Raw genomic sequence first — 13,622 nt, forward strand, 5'->3', positions numbered from 1 at the left:
ATGCACAAAGACCCATTTAAATAAATGGGTGAATGAAAAACCCAATTAAATCAGTGTGAGAAAAATAGTAAGCTTGATATTGTAAAGATGTGTTGTATCTAAAATGTCTTAATTTGCTTTTATGTTGCCAAAATTAATTATTAAAATATTATCCTGAGATATTTTCGTTTGTTGACATTGTCTATTCCATGTAATACAATTGTTCTTATTTCTTACTGTTCAAAATTAAGGGCGTTAACCGTTAACAGAAATCTGATTTCATGAATCTCAGGATAAAAAAGTGATTATATAAAATTTTGTAAATAAATTTGAAATCATTTATTTTGGACAAATCCATAAGATAAATTGCTCTGTTTGGAGTTTGTGTGCAGATTTGACTGTTTACAAAAAAACTCAACAGGTGTTGAATATAAGTGTATAATATGTGTAAGACTATCTTGAATTCCCTCTGGAGTCTCTACAATTGTACATATATTCTCTAGTGGCAAAGACCACTAATAATTAATTTCTTAACAGTAAGTTATAAGCATTTATTCTCATGTCACTTAAAATATGTTTTGAAACAATCATATCTCTTATGACAGCCTGTTGATAATAACATCTGTGCATTTGTATTTTATGATCAAGTTTGTGATGGATTACAACATGACCCCCAATTCCAGTGATGAGTTTAATTCATCTCAACATTTAAATGCAGGTAAATACGTTATATCCAAATGTTGTCCAGCAACCTAAATGTGTGTCATGTGGCAAATTAACAGGCTTTATTCAAGTCAAACATAATATTTATTTGACTTCATTAGGTTAGACCATCAAAAGTAGTTTGTCTCTTACCTTTTTAAGTGTAATGTTTTGTTAGATACATTTTTGGTTCTCTGCTTGTGTGTAGCTCATGACTCACCCCAGATAGCAAACAATCATTGAAACAATATAAAGTCAATGTTGACGGCTCAACATTAATTGCATTGAATTAACGTTACAAAGTGATGTTGCTTCAGTATCACTTTTTGCACCCTCAGTTACTGTTGAAACAAAGTTGAGATTTCAACAACAAAAACAAAACAAAATTCAATGATAATATCATTGAATCAACCAAGTGATGTTAGCTCAATATCACGTTTGCACCTGCATTTAATGACGAAAAAGAAAGCATAATGTTACGTAAGAACAATTCAGTTGTCATACAGTCACATTCAAGAATGTTAATATACCAAACACAATTTGATTCACTTTAAAATATTCTAGCTATGATCATAGTATCATTAAATTGTTTATTTATTCTTTTAGAGCTTAGGTTTTTTTCAATGAAAATGTCTTTGAAGGGATAGTTCACCCTGAAATGAAAAGTTGTTCCAAACCTGTATGAGTTCCTTTCTTCTGTTGAACACAAAAGAAGATATTTCAAAGAATATTGGCAACCAGACAGTTGACGGTAGTCACTGACTTCCATAAAAGAAAAAGAAAAAAGAAAATACTGTGGATGTCAATGGCTGCCGTCAGCTGTCTGGTTACCAACATTCTTAAAAATATCTTCTTTTGTGTTCAACAGAAGAAAGAAACATGGAAAAACATTTTCATATTGGGGTGAACTATCCCTTTAAAGCAGCAGATTCACATTATGTGGATCTTAATCTCTTTAAATATCACAAAATAGCCATGTCATTCACTTTCTAAATAAACACAAGATGTTTCACTTCAAGAAATCTGTTAAATGATGTTAGAACCTTATTCAGGAAATTCCTAATAAACTTTGCTAAAGCAAAATGCATTTTTTAAGAATATAGAAAAATTGAAGCCTTAGGGCCTGCTCACATATCGCGTCTTTTGCACGCGCAAGTTCGTTATTTCAAATGTAGCCGCGCGGTATGCGCGCTCATAATGGAAGCGACGCGGTCGCGGTGCGACGCGGTTGTTTTTTCCAAGCGCGTCCGCGCCGCATCGAGATAAAAACATCTCAACTTTTCAGAATGCCGCAAGCGCACCGCAGGTCACGTGACAAGAACCAAGCTTAGCAACGACAGACGCCTCCGGAGCGCAACCACCCGAGCGCTTTGGAAAAAGGAGAACGCGGCGCGCCTAGCGTTTTCGACGCGTTTTTATGCGCGATATGTGAGCGCGGCCTTATTCAAACACCCACTAGTGGTCTGCAGAGATACAAACCTGCATGATCTTGTGCTCATCAACTACAAATCACTGTCAGTTCAATGTCACTGTCTCCACCCACGTGTGTTGTTGGCTTTTATTTCAATGCTGATCCAACACACTTTGTCTGTTAAACACTGAAATGGTGAAAACTCAACATTGTATGAATGTCACCATGCTTTCTGGGACAGGCTTTATTGCACAGATAGTGTTCAGTCATTATCACAATACAAACCCTGAAAAGATGCTTATTGTGTGATTATGACTGGCTGACTGTACAACATTCTGCTTATTATATGGCTACTTGCAACATTTATTTAATACACAGGCATGAAATATTGTAGAATTTAGAATGCTATTGCACACGACACGTGAAAATAGCATAGTTATGTTAAAAAAACAACAACAGTGATGTTGGGAAATATTATTACAATTTAAAATAACTGTTTTCTATTTGAATACATTATAAAACGAATTTTCAGCATCATTACTCCAGTCTTCAGTGTCACATGATCCTTCAGAAATCATTCTGATATGATGATTTGCTGCTCAAGAAACATTTCTGATTTATCAATGTTGAAAACAGTTGTGCTGCTGTTCTCTGTTGAGTGCCATGTTGTAGTTTTCCCCCTTGATTGTCTTTCCCAGGTGTGTCTTGTTAACTTGTTCGCCTCTGTGTATAGCCCTTGTGTCTCAGTTGTACATGCAATGGTTGCTTCCGGTCCTGGTTTCCTTACTTAGTTTGTTGTTTTGTTCCTTTTATTAAAAACTACTGCATTTAGATCCACGTCTATCCCTCCTTTGCTCCAGCATGTTACAGATCAAATTTTTGGGGAGTCTCTGATGAATAAAAAAGATCAGAAGAAATTGAAATATTTTGTAACATTATAAATGTCTTTACTGTCAATTTAATGCATTGCTGAATAAAAGGTTACGTGTACAACTTTTGAAACTAAAATTGAAAATAGCTAAAAATACAAGCATGTATTTTAAATGTACTTTGATGCTGAAAACCAAAAGCACTAAAATCTCTCTTTTGTTTCTTGCAGACACTGACGAACAGTATCACAATGTGCTCATGCCTAGCATTTATGGTGTCATCTGCTTTGTCGGCATTATAGGCAACTGCATTGTCATCTACACCATTGTGAAAAAGACAAAGTTCAGGGCGCAACAGACAGTGCCTGACATCTTCATCTTCAGTCTATCCATCGCAGATCTTCTGTTTCTCCTAGGCATGCCATTCCTCATCCACCAGCTGGTGGGAAACGGTTCCTGGTGTTTCGGTGCCACCATGTGTACCGTCATCACAGCGCTGGACTCCAACAGCCAGATCGTGAGCACCTACATTTTAACAGTCATGACGTTGGACCGATACTTGGCGACAGTTCATCCCATCCGCTTCAACCACATTCGCACTCCATGCGTGGCCGTTGCGGTCGTTGGCCTGGTGTGGATCCTCTCGCTGCTGTCCATCACACCGGTGTGGATGTATGCCGGCCTCATGCCTCTGCGAAACGGTTCAGTGGGATGCGCTCTGCTCCTTCCTAATCCGGCTACCGACACCTACTGGTTTACTCTCTACCAGTTTGTGCTGGCGTTCGCTTTGCCATTGGTGATCATTTGCGTGGTTTTTTTCAAGATCCTCCAGAACATGGCGGCCACGGTCGCCCCACTTCCCCAGCACAGCCTTCGCTTGCGCACCAGAAAGGTCACTCGGATGGCCGTCGCCATATGCCTGGCATTCTTTATTTGCTGGGCGCCTCATTACATCTTGCAACTGGCACACCTGAGCGTGCAACGGCCCAGCTACGCCTTCCTCTACGCCTATAACGTCGCCATTAGCATGGGCTACGCCAACAGTTGCATTAACCCGCTTCTCTACATCATTCTCAGTGAGACCTTTAAAAGACAATTCATTGTAGCCATCCGGCCAGTGCACAAAGACTTCCGGGCTGATCCGGGAACGGCCGACGGAAGCGTCAGTCTTCGTTTGGCCCCTGACGGAGTGCAGCAGTCCCAGTCCTCTCGGGAGCTGTTGCCAGTCACCGTGGCTGTACCCTGAAACTATTATCTCACTAGAAATCCTGGGAAACTGCAGTCATGCTGAACACATTATTGTGTCTATAATGAGCATACAGCTGAAAAGAAGTCTATTAAGATTGTTGCAGAATTGCTCAGTAACGGAGTCCGTGGGTTTAAAAGGATCTGTGACTGCACATTTCCCTTGTCATATTTCTGTGCAGTGAAAGAGATATGATACGCAACCCAATTATAGCAAGTGATTTCACAGTGATTTACTACCTTGCAGTTGCATTTACAACCTTTTGCTTTCTGTAAAATATGGTTTTGGTAAGTTTAAGGTTGGTACGATACACAGTGGAGATCAAAATTAGAGAACAACCTACAATTTTCTAAATTTCAAGGTCGCTGCTTAGTCCTATTTGAAGTTATCCTAACAGGAGTAGAAGGGCAGTAAAAAAAAAAAAAAAAAAAAAAAATTTCATAAGTTAAATACATTCTGAAGAACAGCATGGATAACTTAAATGAGACATTTAAAGAAAAACTGATCTAGATTGGAGAACACTTTCAGATACCTCCCACATCTTGGTGTTAATCTGGCACATGGTGCTAATTTCCTTAATTATCTGACAAACCCCATTTAACTAGCAGCATTCCTGTTAGAATAACTTTCCCATTTTCACAGACTTTGCATGATGAAGAGCCGCTCTAAGGTGCGACAGCAGGGTATTCAGATGAAGGCCTAAGTGGGATGACCCTTTCAGCCACTGCAAGAGAAGTTGGTCATTCCAAATCTGTGATTTCTAGAATATTGCAGCTTTACAATGACACTAATTCACTCAAGTCCCCCAAAAAGGCTGGTCGTCCTCATAAAACAAATGCACGAAAGGACAGGATTATGCGGAGACTCTCAATGGAGAATCGGTTCAACACTGCAGCTGGAATTGCTCACCAATACAGTGCTGAAAAGGGTAAGGATTTGTCTCGGCATTTAATAGAATTCGGATTGAAAGCCCACTCTGCAGTGTCCAAAATGCTTGGCTACCCTTTGCTGAGGAGGATGTTGTGTGGACAGAGGAGAATTGGTCCAAAGTTTAATTCATTTGTGTAATTTGGGAAACATTATGTTCGGCATCAAACTTGGGAAAGACTGAACCCAGAGTGCGCAAAGAAGTCATTGAAAGTTGGATGAGGAATTGTCATGTTTTGGGGGATGTTTTCTGCAGCAGCTGTTGGGCCTTTTGTACACCTACATGGCAGGATGAATGCAAATGCATTGCACATGTGGTTCCTTCCCTGCAACCATCTCCCGATCAGCCCGCAATTTTTATGCAAAACAATGCTCCCTGTCACACTGCAAAACAGGTAAAGCAGTTTGTTGAAGCTAAGAACATTGATTTAATGAAATGGCCAGCCCAGAGTGGCCAAACCTAATAGAAAATCTCTGGAAAATCCTTGGTGACAAAGTTAAGGCTAAGAAACCAATCACAGTTTCAGAACTTTGGAAGAGACTAAGTAGAGTGGACCAAGATCACACCAGAGCAGTGTGAGAAACTAGTGAAGTCATTCAATGCAAGGGCTTCTACACTTCCTACTAATTTGTGACATTTATATTTATTGCTTTTGAAAGTCTCTTTTGCTCACCAAGATTGCTTTAATTTGATGAAAAATACAGTGTAAAACAGTGTAAAATTTTTCTGTAAAAGCTACAATATGTAATTTTTTTCACCACAAGGGGTCGCTAACCTCTTACAATAACAAAGGCGTAGGTTGATGACGCGTAAGCGGAATAATGGAACTTGTCGTCATGCCGAAGGATCTAATAATGTTTATGGATGAGTGAATAACATTGATGTTTTTAACATGACTGTGGTATGAAGCAGGTCGGGATTGCTAATGAGAGACAGATATCAGCGCCACACGCGAGTCCCGCGGATATAAAGGAAAAATTACATTTCATTCTACCGAACTACCCGCAAGTGCTGAATTACTACTCACACAGGTCAGTTTATTAGACGAATGAAACTTGTGAGGTAACGCAGCGCTGTTTCACTTGGTCTACACTATCACACTAGACTGCATTTGAATGTGTTGAAAGTTATAATGTTATGTATTAGTTTGTCTGTATGTTAGCAGTAAGCTAGATCAACATTAGAATAACATACTTATCATATTCTAACATTTCACCATGTTGAGCTATATAACATTGATTAGCTTTATGTACATTTGCTCACCTGTCTAATAAAGTACATGCAAGAGCGGCGTCTCTGTCAAGTCGAAGTTAGTCGTGGACGTGGAGCTCTCGGCATCTCGAAAACGCCACGCTGATATTAATCCTCGTTTTAGTTCTCCTTTTGTCCCAAAGTCTGCTTGCCATGGTCCATAATGTTTGAACGAAACAACAACAGCGTGAGCTGTTATATAACAGCTATATAAATGAAGTTATATAAATGCTAGACGTAATGCAGTTGTCCACGTCTGTGGCCGTGGTTACTATGCCAGTACAAGCGGAAACCAGGGATAACGCGGATATTACATCATTGACAGGCGACAAGTGAACCGGGACGAGCCATTATTTAAAATGGGAATTTCTCTGAAATTAAAAATCTTTGGGAACTTTTGGGATATTGTAAATACACAACTGCAGGAAATATATCACACTGTGCAAGTGTTTTTTTGGATATTTTATTACAAAAATCTTGCATATTGTAGCTTTAAAATGCAATTTTTTACTGTTATGACAAAGCTGTTTTAGTTTTATTTATTTTAGATCATTAAGTTACACTAAATGAAAATGATAAATGTCACACAAAAAAATTCAAGTGCTGATTTTTAAAAATGGTTTTAGTCCACTATAATAACCCTGATGACAGTTTCTATATGTTACCTATATTTCCTCAGAAGTGTCACAGTTTCCCTTTGTTTGTGTTAGTATTGCACTGTCTAATCTAATCTGTCATCATGGACACTAATGTAAATTTGTTATTAAGTTCAGGTGTTTCCTTAATTATCTTCATTTAGCTGTGTATTTAAGTTTCCTCGTTTCAGTTCAGTATTGTCGGGTCTCGTCAGTGTTATGGTGTTTGTTCTCCTATGTTTGCACTGTAAGCCTACAGGTTTCCTCACTTCTGCGAAAACTTGCAGACTTTGAATGGGATTTCGTTCGCACTTTTATGGACTTCAAAACAGAAACAGCAAGTCACTGCCATTATAAAGCTTGGAAGAGTCAGGACATTTTTAATATAACTCCGATTGTATTCGTCTGAAAGAAGAATGTCATATACACCTAGGATGACTTGAGGGTGGGCTAATTTAAATTTTTGGGTGAACTATCCCTTTAAGTGCTTAGTGTTACCTGGTTGTTGTTAAGTGTTAAAATTGCATTTTGTTTAAAAAAAAATCAGCCATCATGTTCACAGAAGGCAATTTTCTGATCTTTGCTTTTAACCAAAATAAATGTTTTAAAATCCAGAAAATGTTGTTTTCTTTTTCCTAGTGTGACTACTCTTATGAAACTTTAAAGTATAATATTTTAATTATGTAATAATAAAAGCAGTATTTCCTGTAAAAATACAATTTATTGCTGTAGACAACATGTGGCATATACTGTATTTGGTAATTACAGTGGAGTACTGTAAATGCTGTTAAATGCAACCAGCTGCAAGTATTTTACTGTAAATTTACAGTGAAAAGTTTTACAGTGTGGATTTACCTGTGGATACTATTAAAGCCTGATTTGGATCTTTATCTTGGTCGTGTGTGTTACTACAGCTAATAAATTATGACTAAGTCCATAATTGTGTCACATTGTCTATCTCACAAGAGACTTGCTTGTTACATTATTTATAAAATTATTTTGCGTTGTAAAGTCATTGAAAATGGTTCTTATGAGCTATTCTTAATTGTTTTAATTAGATCAATGCTTTTTGTTGGAAACACAACTCTTGTTTTTGATGTTAGTGTAAATGTGTATACTCGTTTTTATATGTTTTATGTTGACTTCTTTAATCATTTTGGTGATGTATTACATTTTTAAATAGTCTGTACATATAAATAGCACTACAAAATATCCTTGATTGTCACTCATTACAGGTATGAAGATATAGTATGGCAAATTGTGTGTGTCTGTATAAGTCAAGTCAAGTCAAGTCAACTTTATTTATATAGCGCTTTTCACAATACAGATTGTATCAAAGCAGCTTCAGTATTAAATAAAATAGTACATCAGTGTTTGTTTCTAATGTAAAACGTCCACGTTTGGTAATGCTGATCAATAGTATTGTTGATTGATTAATTAATTAAATTAAGTATCCCCAACTGAGCAAGCCAAAGGCAACAGTGGCAAGGAACCGAAAAACTCCATCAGGTGACCTAATGGAGAAAAAAAAACCTTGGGAGAACCCGGGCTCAGTCGGGGGCCAGTTCTCCTCTGGCGTTTATGAACTAGAGACCGGATTTAACTGTAAGATTAAAAATATTATATAAATGCCTGGCTGAAGAGATGCGTCTTTAATCTAGTTTTAAACTGAGAGAGCGAGTCTGAGCAACAAACAGTATCAGGAAGACTATTCCAGAGTTTTGGAGCTAAATGTGAAAATGATCTCCCTCCTTTGGTTGATCTGGATATCCTAGGTATGACCAAAAGCCTCGAATTTAGTGATCTTAAAGAGCGCAATGGATTATAGGGCGATAGAAGATCCGTTAAATAAACTCTCAATGTTACTCAGAAAACGGGCTATAAGTTTATTTCGTTCGAAGTACTTGTACTAAATGTTACGCTCTTAGATGCTAGAAAAACATCCCTATTATCTCTAGCTTTGGCTACCATATATAGACCGCCTGGGCCTTACGCTGATTTCCTAAAAGAGTTTGCAGATTTTCTCTCAGACCTATTAGTTAATTTCGATAAAGCATTAATTGTTGGAGACTTTAATATCCACGTAGATAATTCAAATGATGCGCTAGGGGCTGCGTTTACAGATTTATTAAACTCCTTTGGGGTCAAGCAAAACGTTACCGGACCAACTCATCGTTTTAATCATACACTCGATTTAATTATATCACATGGAACCGATCCAACCGATATAGATATCATTCCACAAAGTGACGATGTCACTGACCATTACATGGTAACTTGCATATTACGTACTCCTGTAATATGTCATGCTGCGCCGCGTTATCGATTAGGCAGAACAATCCTTCCATCTACCATAGATAATTTTTCAAATAGCTTATCTGATCTGTCTCAGCTGCTCAGTGAACCTAAACAAACAGATGAACTTGAGGAATTAACTAGCACTATGAGCACCATTCTCTCTGGATCATTGGATATTGTTGCACCCATTAGATTAAGAAAGGTTAGAGAGAAAAGTAAAGCACCATGGTACAACAATACTACGCATGTTCTAAAGAGAGAAACCCGTAATTTAGAGCGTAAATGGAAAAAAACTAACTTAGAGGTCTTTAGAATCGCATGGAAAGACAGTATGTCACGTTACAAAAAGGCCCTAAAAGAGGCCAGGGCTGAGCATCTCCGCAAACTAATAGAAAACAACCAAAACAATCCTAGGTTCTTATTTAACACTGTGGCTAGACTAACAAATAAACAGATGTCTCCTGAACAAAATATTCCGTTACAGTTTAGTAGTAATGATTTCATGAAGTTCTTCACTGAGAAAATAGAAAACATCAGAACCACAATTGTAAACGTTCAATCCTCAATTGCGTCTTATAATTCAGCCTCAATTATCACCCCGCAAGAACAATTACAATGCTTTACAACTATAGAACAAAAAGAGTTAAATAAACTTATCACTTCATCTAAAACAACAACATGTTTACTAGATCCTATACCAATTAAACTTTTGAAAGAAGTGTTACCTATAGTGGAGGAGCCTCTCCTCAATATTATTAACTCGTCTTTATCTTTAGGTTATGTTCCAAGAACATTTAAACTGGCAGTTATAAAACCTCTCATTAAGAAACCACAATTAGATCCACATAATCTAGCAAATTATAGACCCATTTCAAATCTACCTTTTATGTCTAAAATACTAGAAAAAGCTGTGTCCGCTCAACTGGGCTCTTTCTTGCAAGAAAATGACATCTATGAAAAGTTTCAGTCTGGATTCAGGCCGCATCATAGCACTGAAACTGCGCTTGTAAAAATTACAAATGATTTACTTTTATCTTCTGACCAAGGCTGTATCTCAATATTAGTTTTACTTGATCTTAGTGCTGCGTTCGATACTATAGATCATACAATACTCTTAGATCGACTACAAAATTATACTGGTGTTCAAGGACAAGCACTAAGCTGGTTTAGATCGTATTTATCTGACCGCTACCATTTTGTTTATTTAAATGGAGAAAAATCGATCATAACTCCAGTAAACTATGGAGTGCCGCAGGATCTGTGTTAGGCCCTCTATTATTCTCAATATATATGCTGCCACTTGGAAATATTATAAGGAAACATGGAATTAGTTTCCATTGTTATGCTGATGACACTCAAATCTATATTTCATCACGGCCAGATGAAAACGCTAAATTATCCAAATTGACAGAGTGTGTTAAAGATATAAAAGATTGGATGACGCGCAATTTTCTTTTATTAAATCCAGACAAGACAGAGGTACTAATCATCGGTTCAAAAAACCACCCACAAAACCTCTCACAATACAACTTTAACATCGTAGGATGTCCTGTTACTTCATCCTCTACAGTAAAAGACCTGGGTGTTATATTAGACTGCAACCTGTCTTTTGAAAATCATATTTCATATGTTACAAGAACAGCCTTTTTCCACCTTAGAAACATTGCTAAGCTACGTAATATGCTATCTGTTTCTGATGCAGAAAAGTTAGTTCATGCATTCATGACCTCGAGACTAGATTACTGTAATGCTTTATTAGCCGGTTGTCCTGCATCCTTAATAAACAAGCTACAGTTAGTCCAAAATGCCGCCGCTAGAGTTCTAACTAGATTAAGAAAATATGATCATATAACACCAATTTTATCATCACTACATTGGCTAGGTAGTGTTAAAGTTCCGTATTAATTACAAGGTATTGCTACTGACTTATAAAGCCCTAAACGGCTTAGCTCCAGTCTATTTAACGGATCTTCTATCGCCCTATAATCCATCGCGCTCTTTAAGGTCACTAAATTCGAGGCGTTTGGTCATACCTAGGATATCCAGATCCACCAAAGGAGGGAGAGCATTTTCACATTTAGCTCCAAAACTCTGGAATAGCCTACCTGATACTGTTCGTTGCTCAGACTCGCTCTCCCAGTTTAAAACTAGATTAAAGACGCATCTCTTCAGCCAGGCATTCATATAATACTTTTAATCTTACAGTTAAATCCGACCTCTAGTTCATAAACGCCAGAGGAGAACTGGCCCCCGACTGAGCCCGGGTTCTCCCAAGGTTTTTTTTTCTCCATTAGGTCACCTGATGGAGTTTTTCGGTTCCTTGCCACTGTTGCCTTTGGCTTGCTCAGTTGGGGATATTTGGGAATATTTAATTTAATTAATCAATCAACGATACTATTGATCAGCATTACCAAACGTGGACGTTCCACTAGAAACAAACATTGATGTATTGTTTTATTACTGTGAAGCTGCTTTGATACAACCTATGTTGTGAAAAGCGCTATATAAATAAACTTGACTTGACTTGACTTGACTAAGCCGTTTAGGGCTTTATAAGTCAGTAGCAATACCTTGTAATTAATACGGGACTTTATAGGTAACCAATGTAGTGATGATAGAATTGGTGTTATATGATCATATTTTCTTGATCTAGTAAGAACTCTAGCGGTGGCATTTTGGACTAACTGTAGCTTGTTTATTGAGGATGCAGGACAACCGGCTAATAAAGCATTACAGTAATCTAGTCTCGAGGTCATGAACGCATGAACTAACTTTTCTGCATCAGAAACTGATAGCATATTACGTAGCTTAGCAATGTTTCTAAGGTGGAAAAAGGCTGTTTTTGTAACATATGAACTAGATTTTCAAAAGACAGGTTGCAGTCTAGTATAACACCCAGGTCTTTTACTGTAGAAGATAAAGTAACAGGACATCCTACTATGTTAAAGTTGTATTGTGAGAGGTTTTGTGGGTGGTTTTTTGAACCGATGATTAGTACCTCTGTCTTGTCTGGATTTAATAAAAGAAAATTGCGCGTCATCCAATCTTTTATATCTTTAACACACTCTGTCAATTTGGATAATTTAGCGTTTTCATCCGGCCGTGATGAAATATATATTTGAGTGTCATCAGCATAACAATGGAAACTAATTCCATGTTTCCTTATAATATTTCCAAGTGGCAGCATATATATTGAGAATAACAGAGGGCCCATACCAACACAGATCCCTGCGGCACTCCATAGTTTACTGGAGTTATGATCGATTTTTCTCCATTTAGACAACTGTATAACAACTATTGAATAAAGTCTTCACAATGCCAGCCATTGTTCCTCTGAAAAGAGAGGTGATTTGGATGGAAAATAGTTTCCCCCATTTTATAAACATCATCTTTTTGCTGAAATCAGCATATAAAGGAATTCAAAGTGCTCCATTTCCTCTTTTGATTGGGGTGGAAAACAGGACAAAACAGGTTTGATATTCAGAAACTACCTTGCAATTTCATAGCATCCCTTCAGTGCAACACACGTCAGCAGATTTGTCTATGAATTTATCATTTTAATTTTCTAATGAGGGCTTTAAGTCAACACCTATAGACAAAACGAGGCTCGTTTAAAAAGAAAAGGTATTGCTGTAATTTATAGCAATATCTTCAGTATTACTTAGAAGTCTAGTTTCAAATATAATTCTTTTGAAGTGATGGTGCTTTCTGTGACATTATCTAGCTAGCGTGAGTGATAAATCCTGTTTGACATTTGTGCTGGCTACTGTATACAAGCCACCAGGGCGCCATACAGACTTTATCAAAGAATTAGCTGATATTCTATCAGAGTTAGTACTGGCTGCAGATAAAGTCCTAATTGTTGGTAATTTTAATATCCATGTAGATAATGAAAAAGACACATTGGGATTAGCATTTACTGACATTCTAAACTCTACAACGTGTCAGGACCTACTCATTGTCGTAATCATACTTTAGATCTAAGGTCACATGGAATCAATGTTGATGCCATTGAAATTCTGCAGCAGAGCGATAACATCTCAATTCATTATTTAATCTCATGTATACTGAATTTAGCCAAGGTTACAAAGTCGACTATCACTTCTGCCACTAAAGATTGCTTTACAAATAATCTTCCTGATCAGTTTCATCTCGTCAACATCCCAGCTTTGAAGAACTCGATGTTGCAACAGAAATTATTGACTCTCTTTTCCAGCACTTTAGACACAGTTGCTCCATTGCGCTTAAAGAGGATTAAAGGAAATAGTCCAATACCGTGGTACAACGAGCACACTCAGGCCCT

The 13,622-nt window shown here is 37.4% G+C and overlaps 1 protein-coding gene across 1 annotated transcript; it reads left to right on the forward strand.

The window, feature by feature from the left end:
- Nucleotides 1–636: 636 nt before the first annotated feature.
- On the forward strand, nt 637–4,207 carry mchr1b (melanin-concentrating hormone receptor 1b; the record flags this gene model as incomplete). The annotated part of the gene is made up of 2 exons (XM_081374809.1): nt 637–697; nt 3,192–4,207. The coding sequence occupies exons 1-2, from the start codon at nt 646–648 to the stop codon at nt 4,205–4,207; spliced, it is 1,068 nt and encodes a 355-aa protein (XP_081230935.1). The 5' UTR covers nt 637–645.
- Between the last annotated feature and the right edge of the window lie 9,415 nt (nt 4,208–13,622).

Source organism: Scardinius erythrophthalmus (assembly GCF_964197995.2).
Source record: "Scardinius erythrophthalmus genome assembly, chromosome: 1".
NCBI lineage: Eukaryota > Metazoa > Chordata > Actinopteri > Cypriniformes > Leuciscidae > Scardinius > Scardinius erythrophthalmus.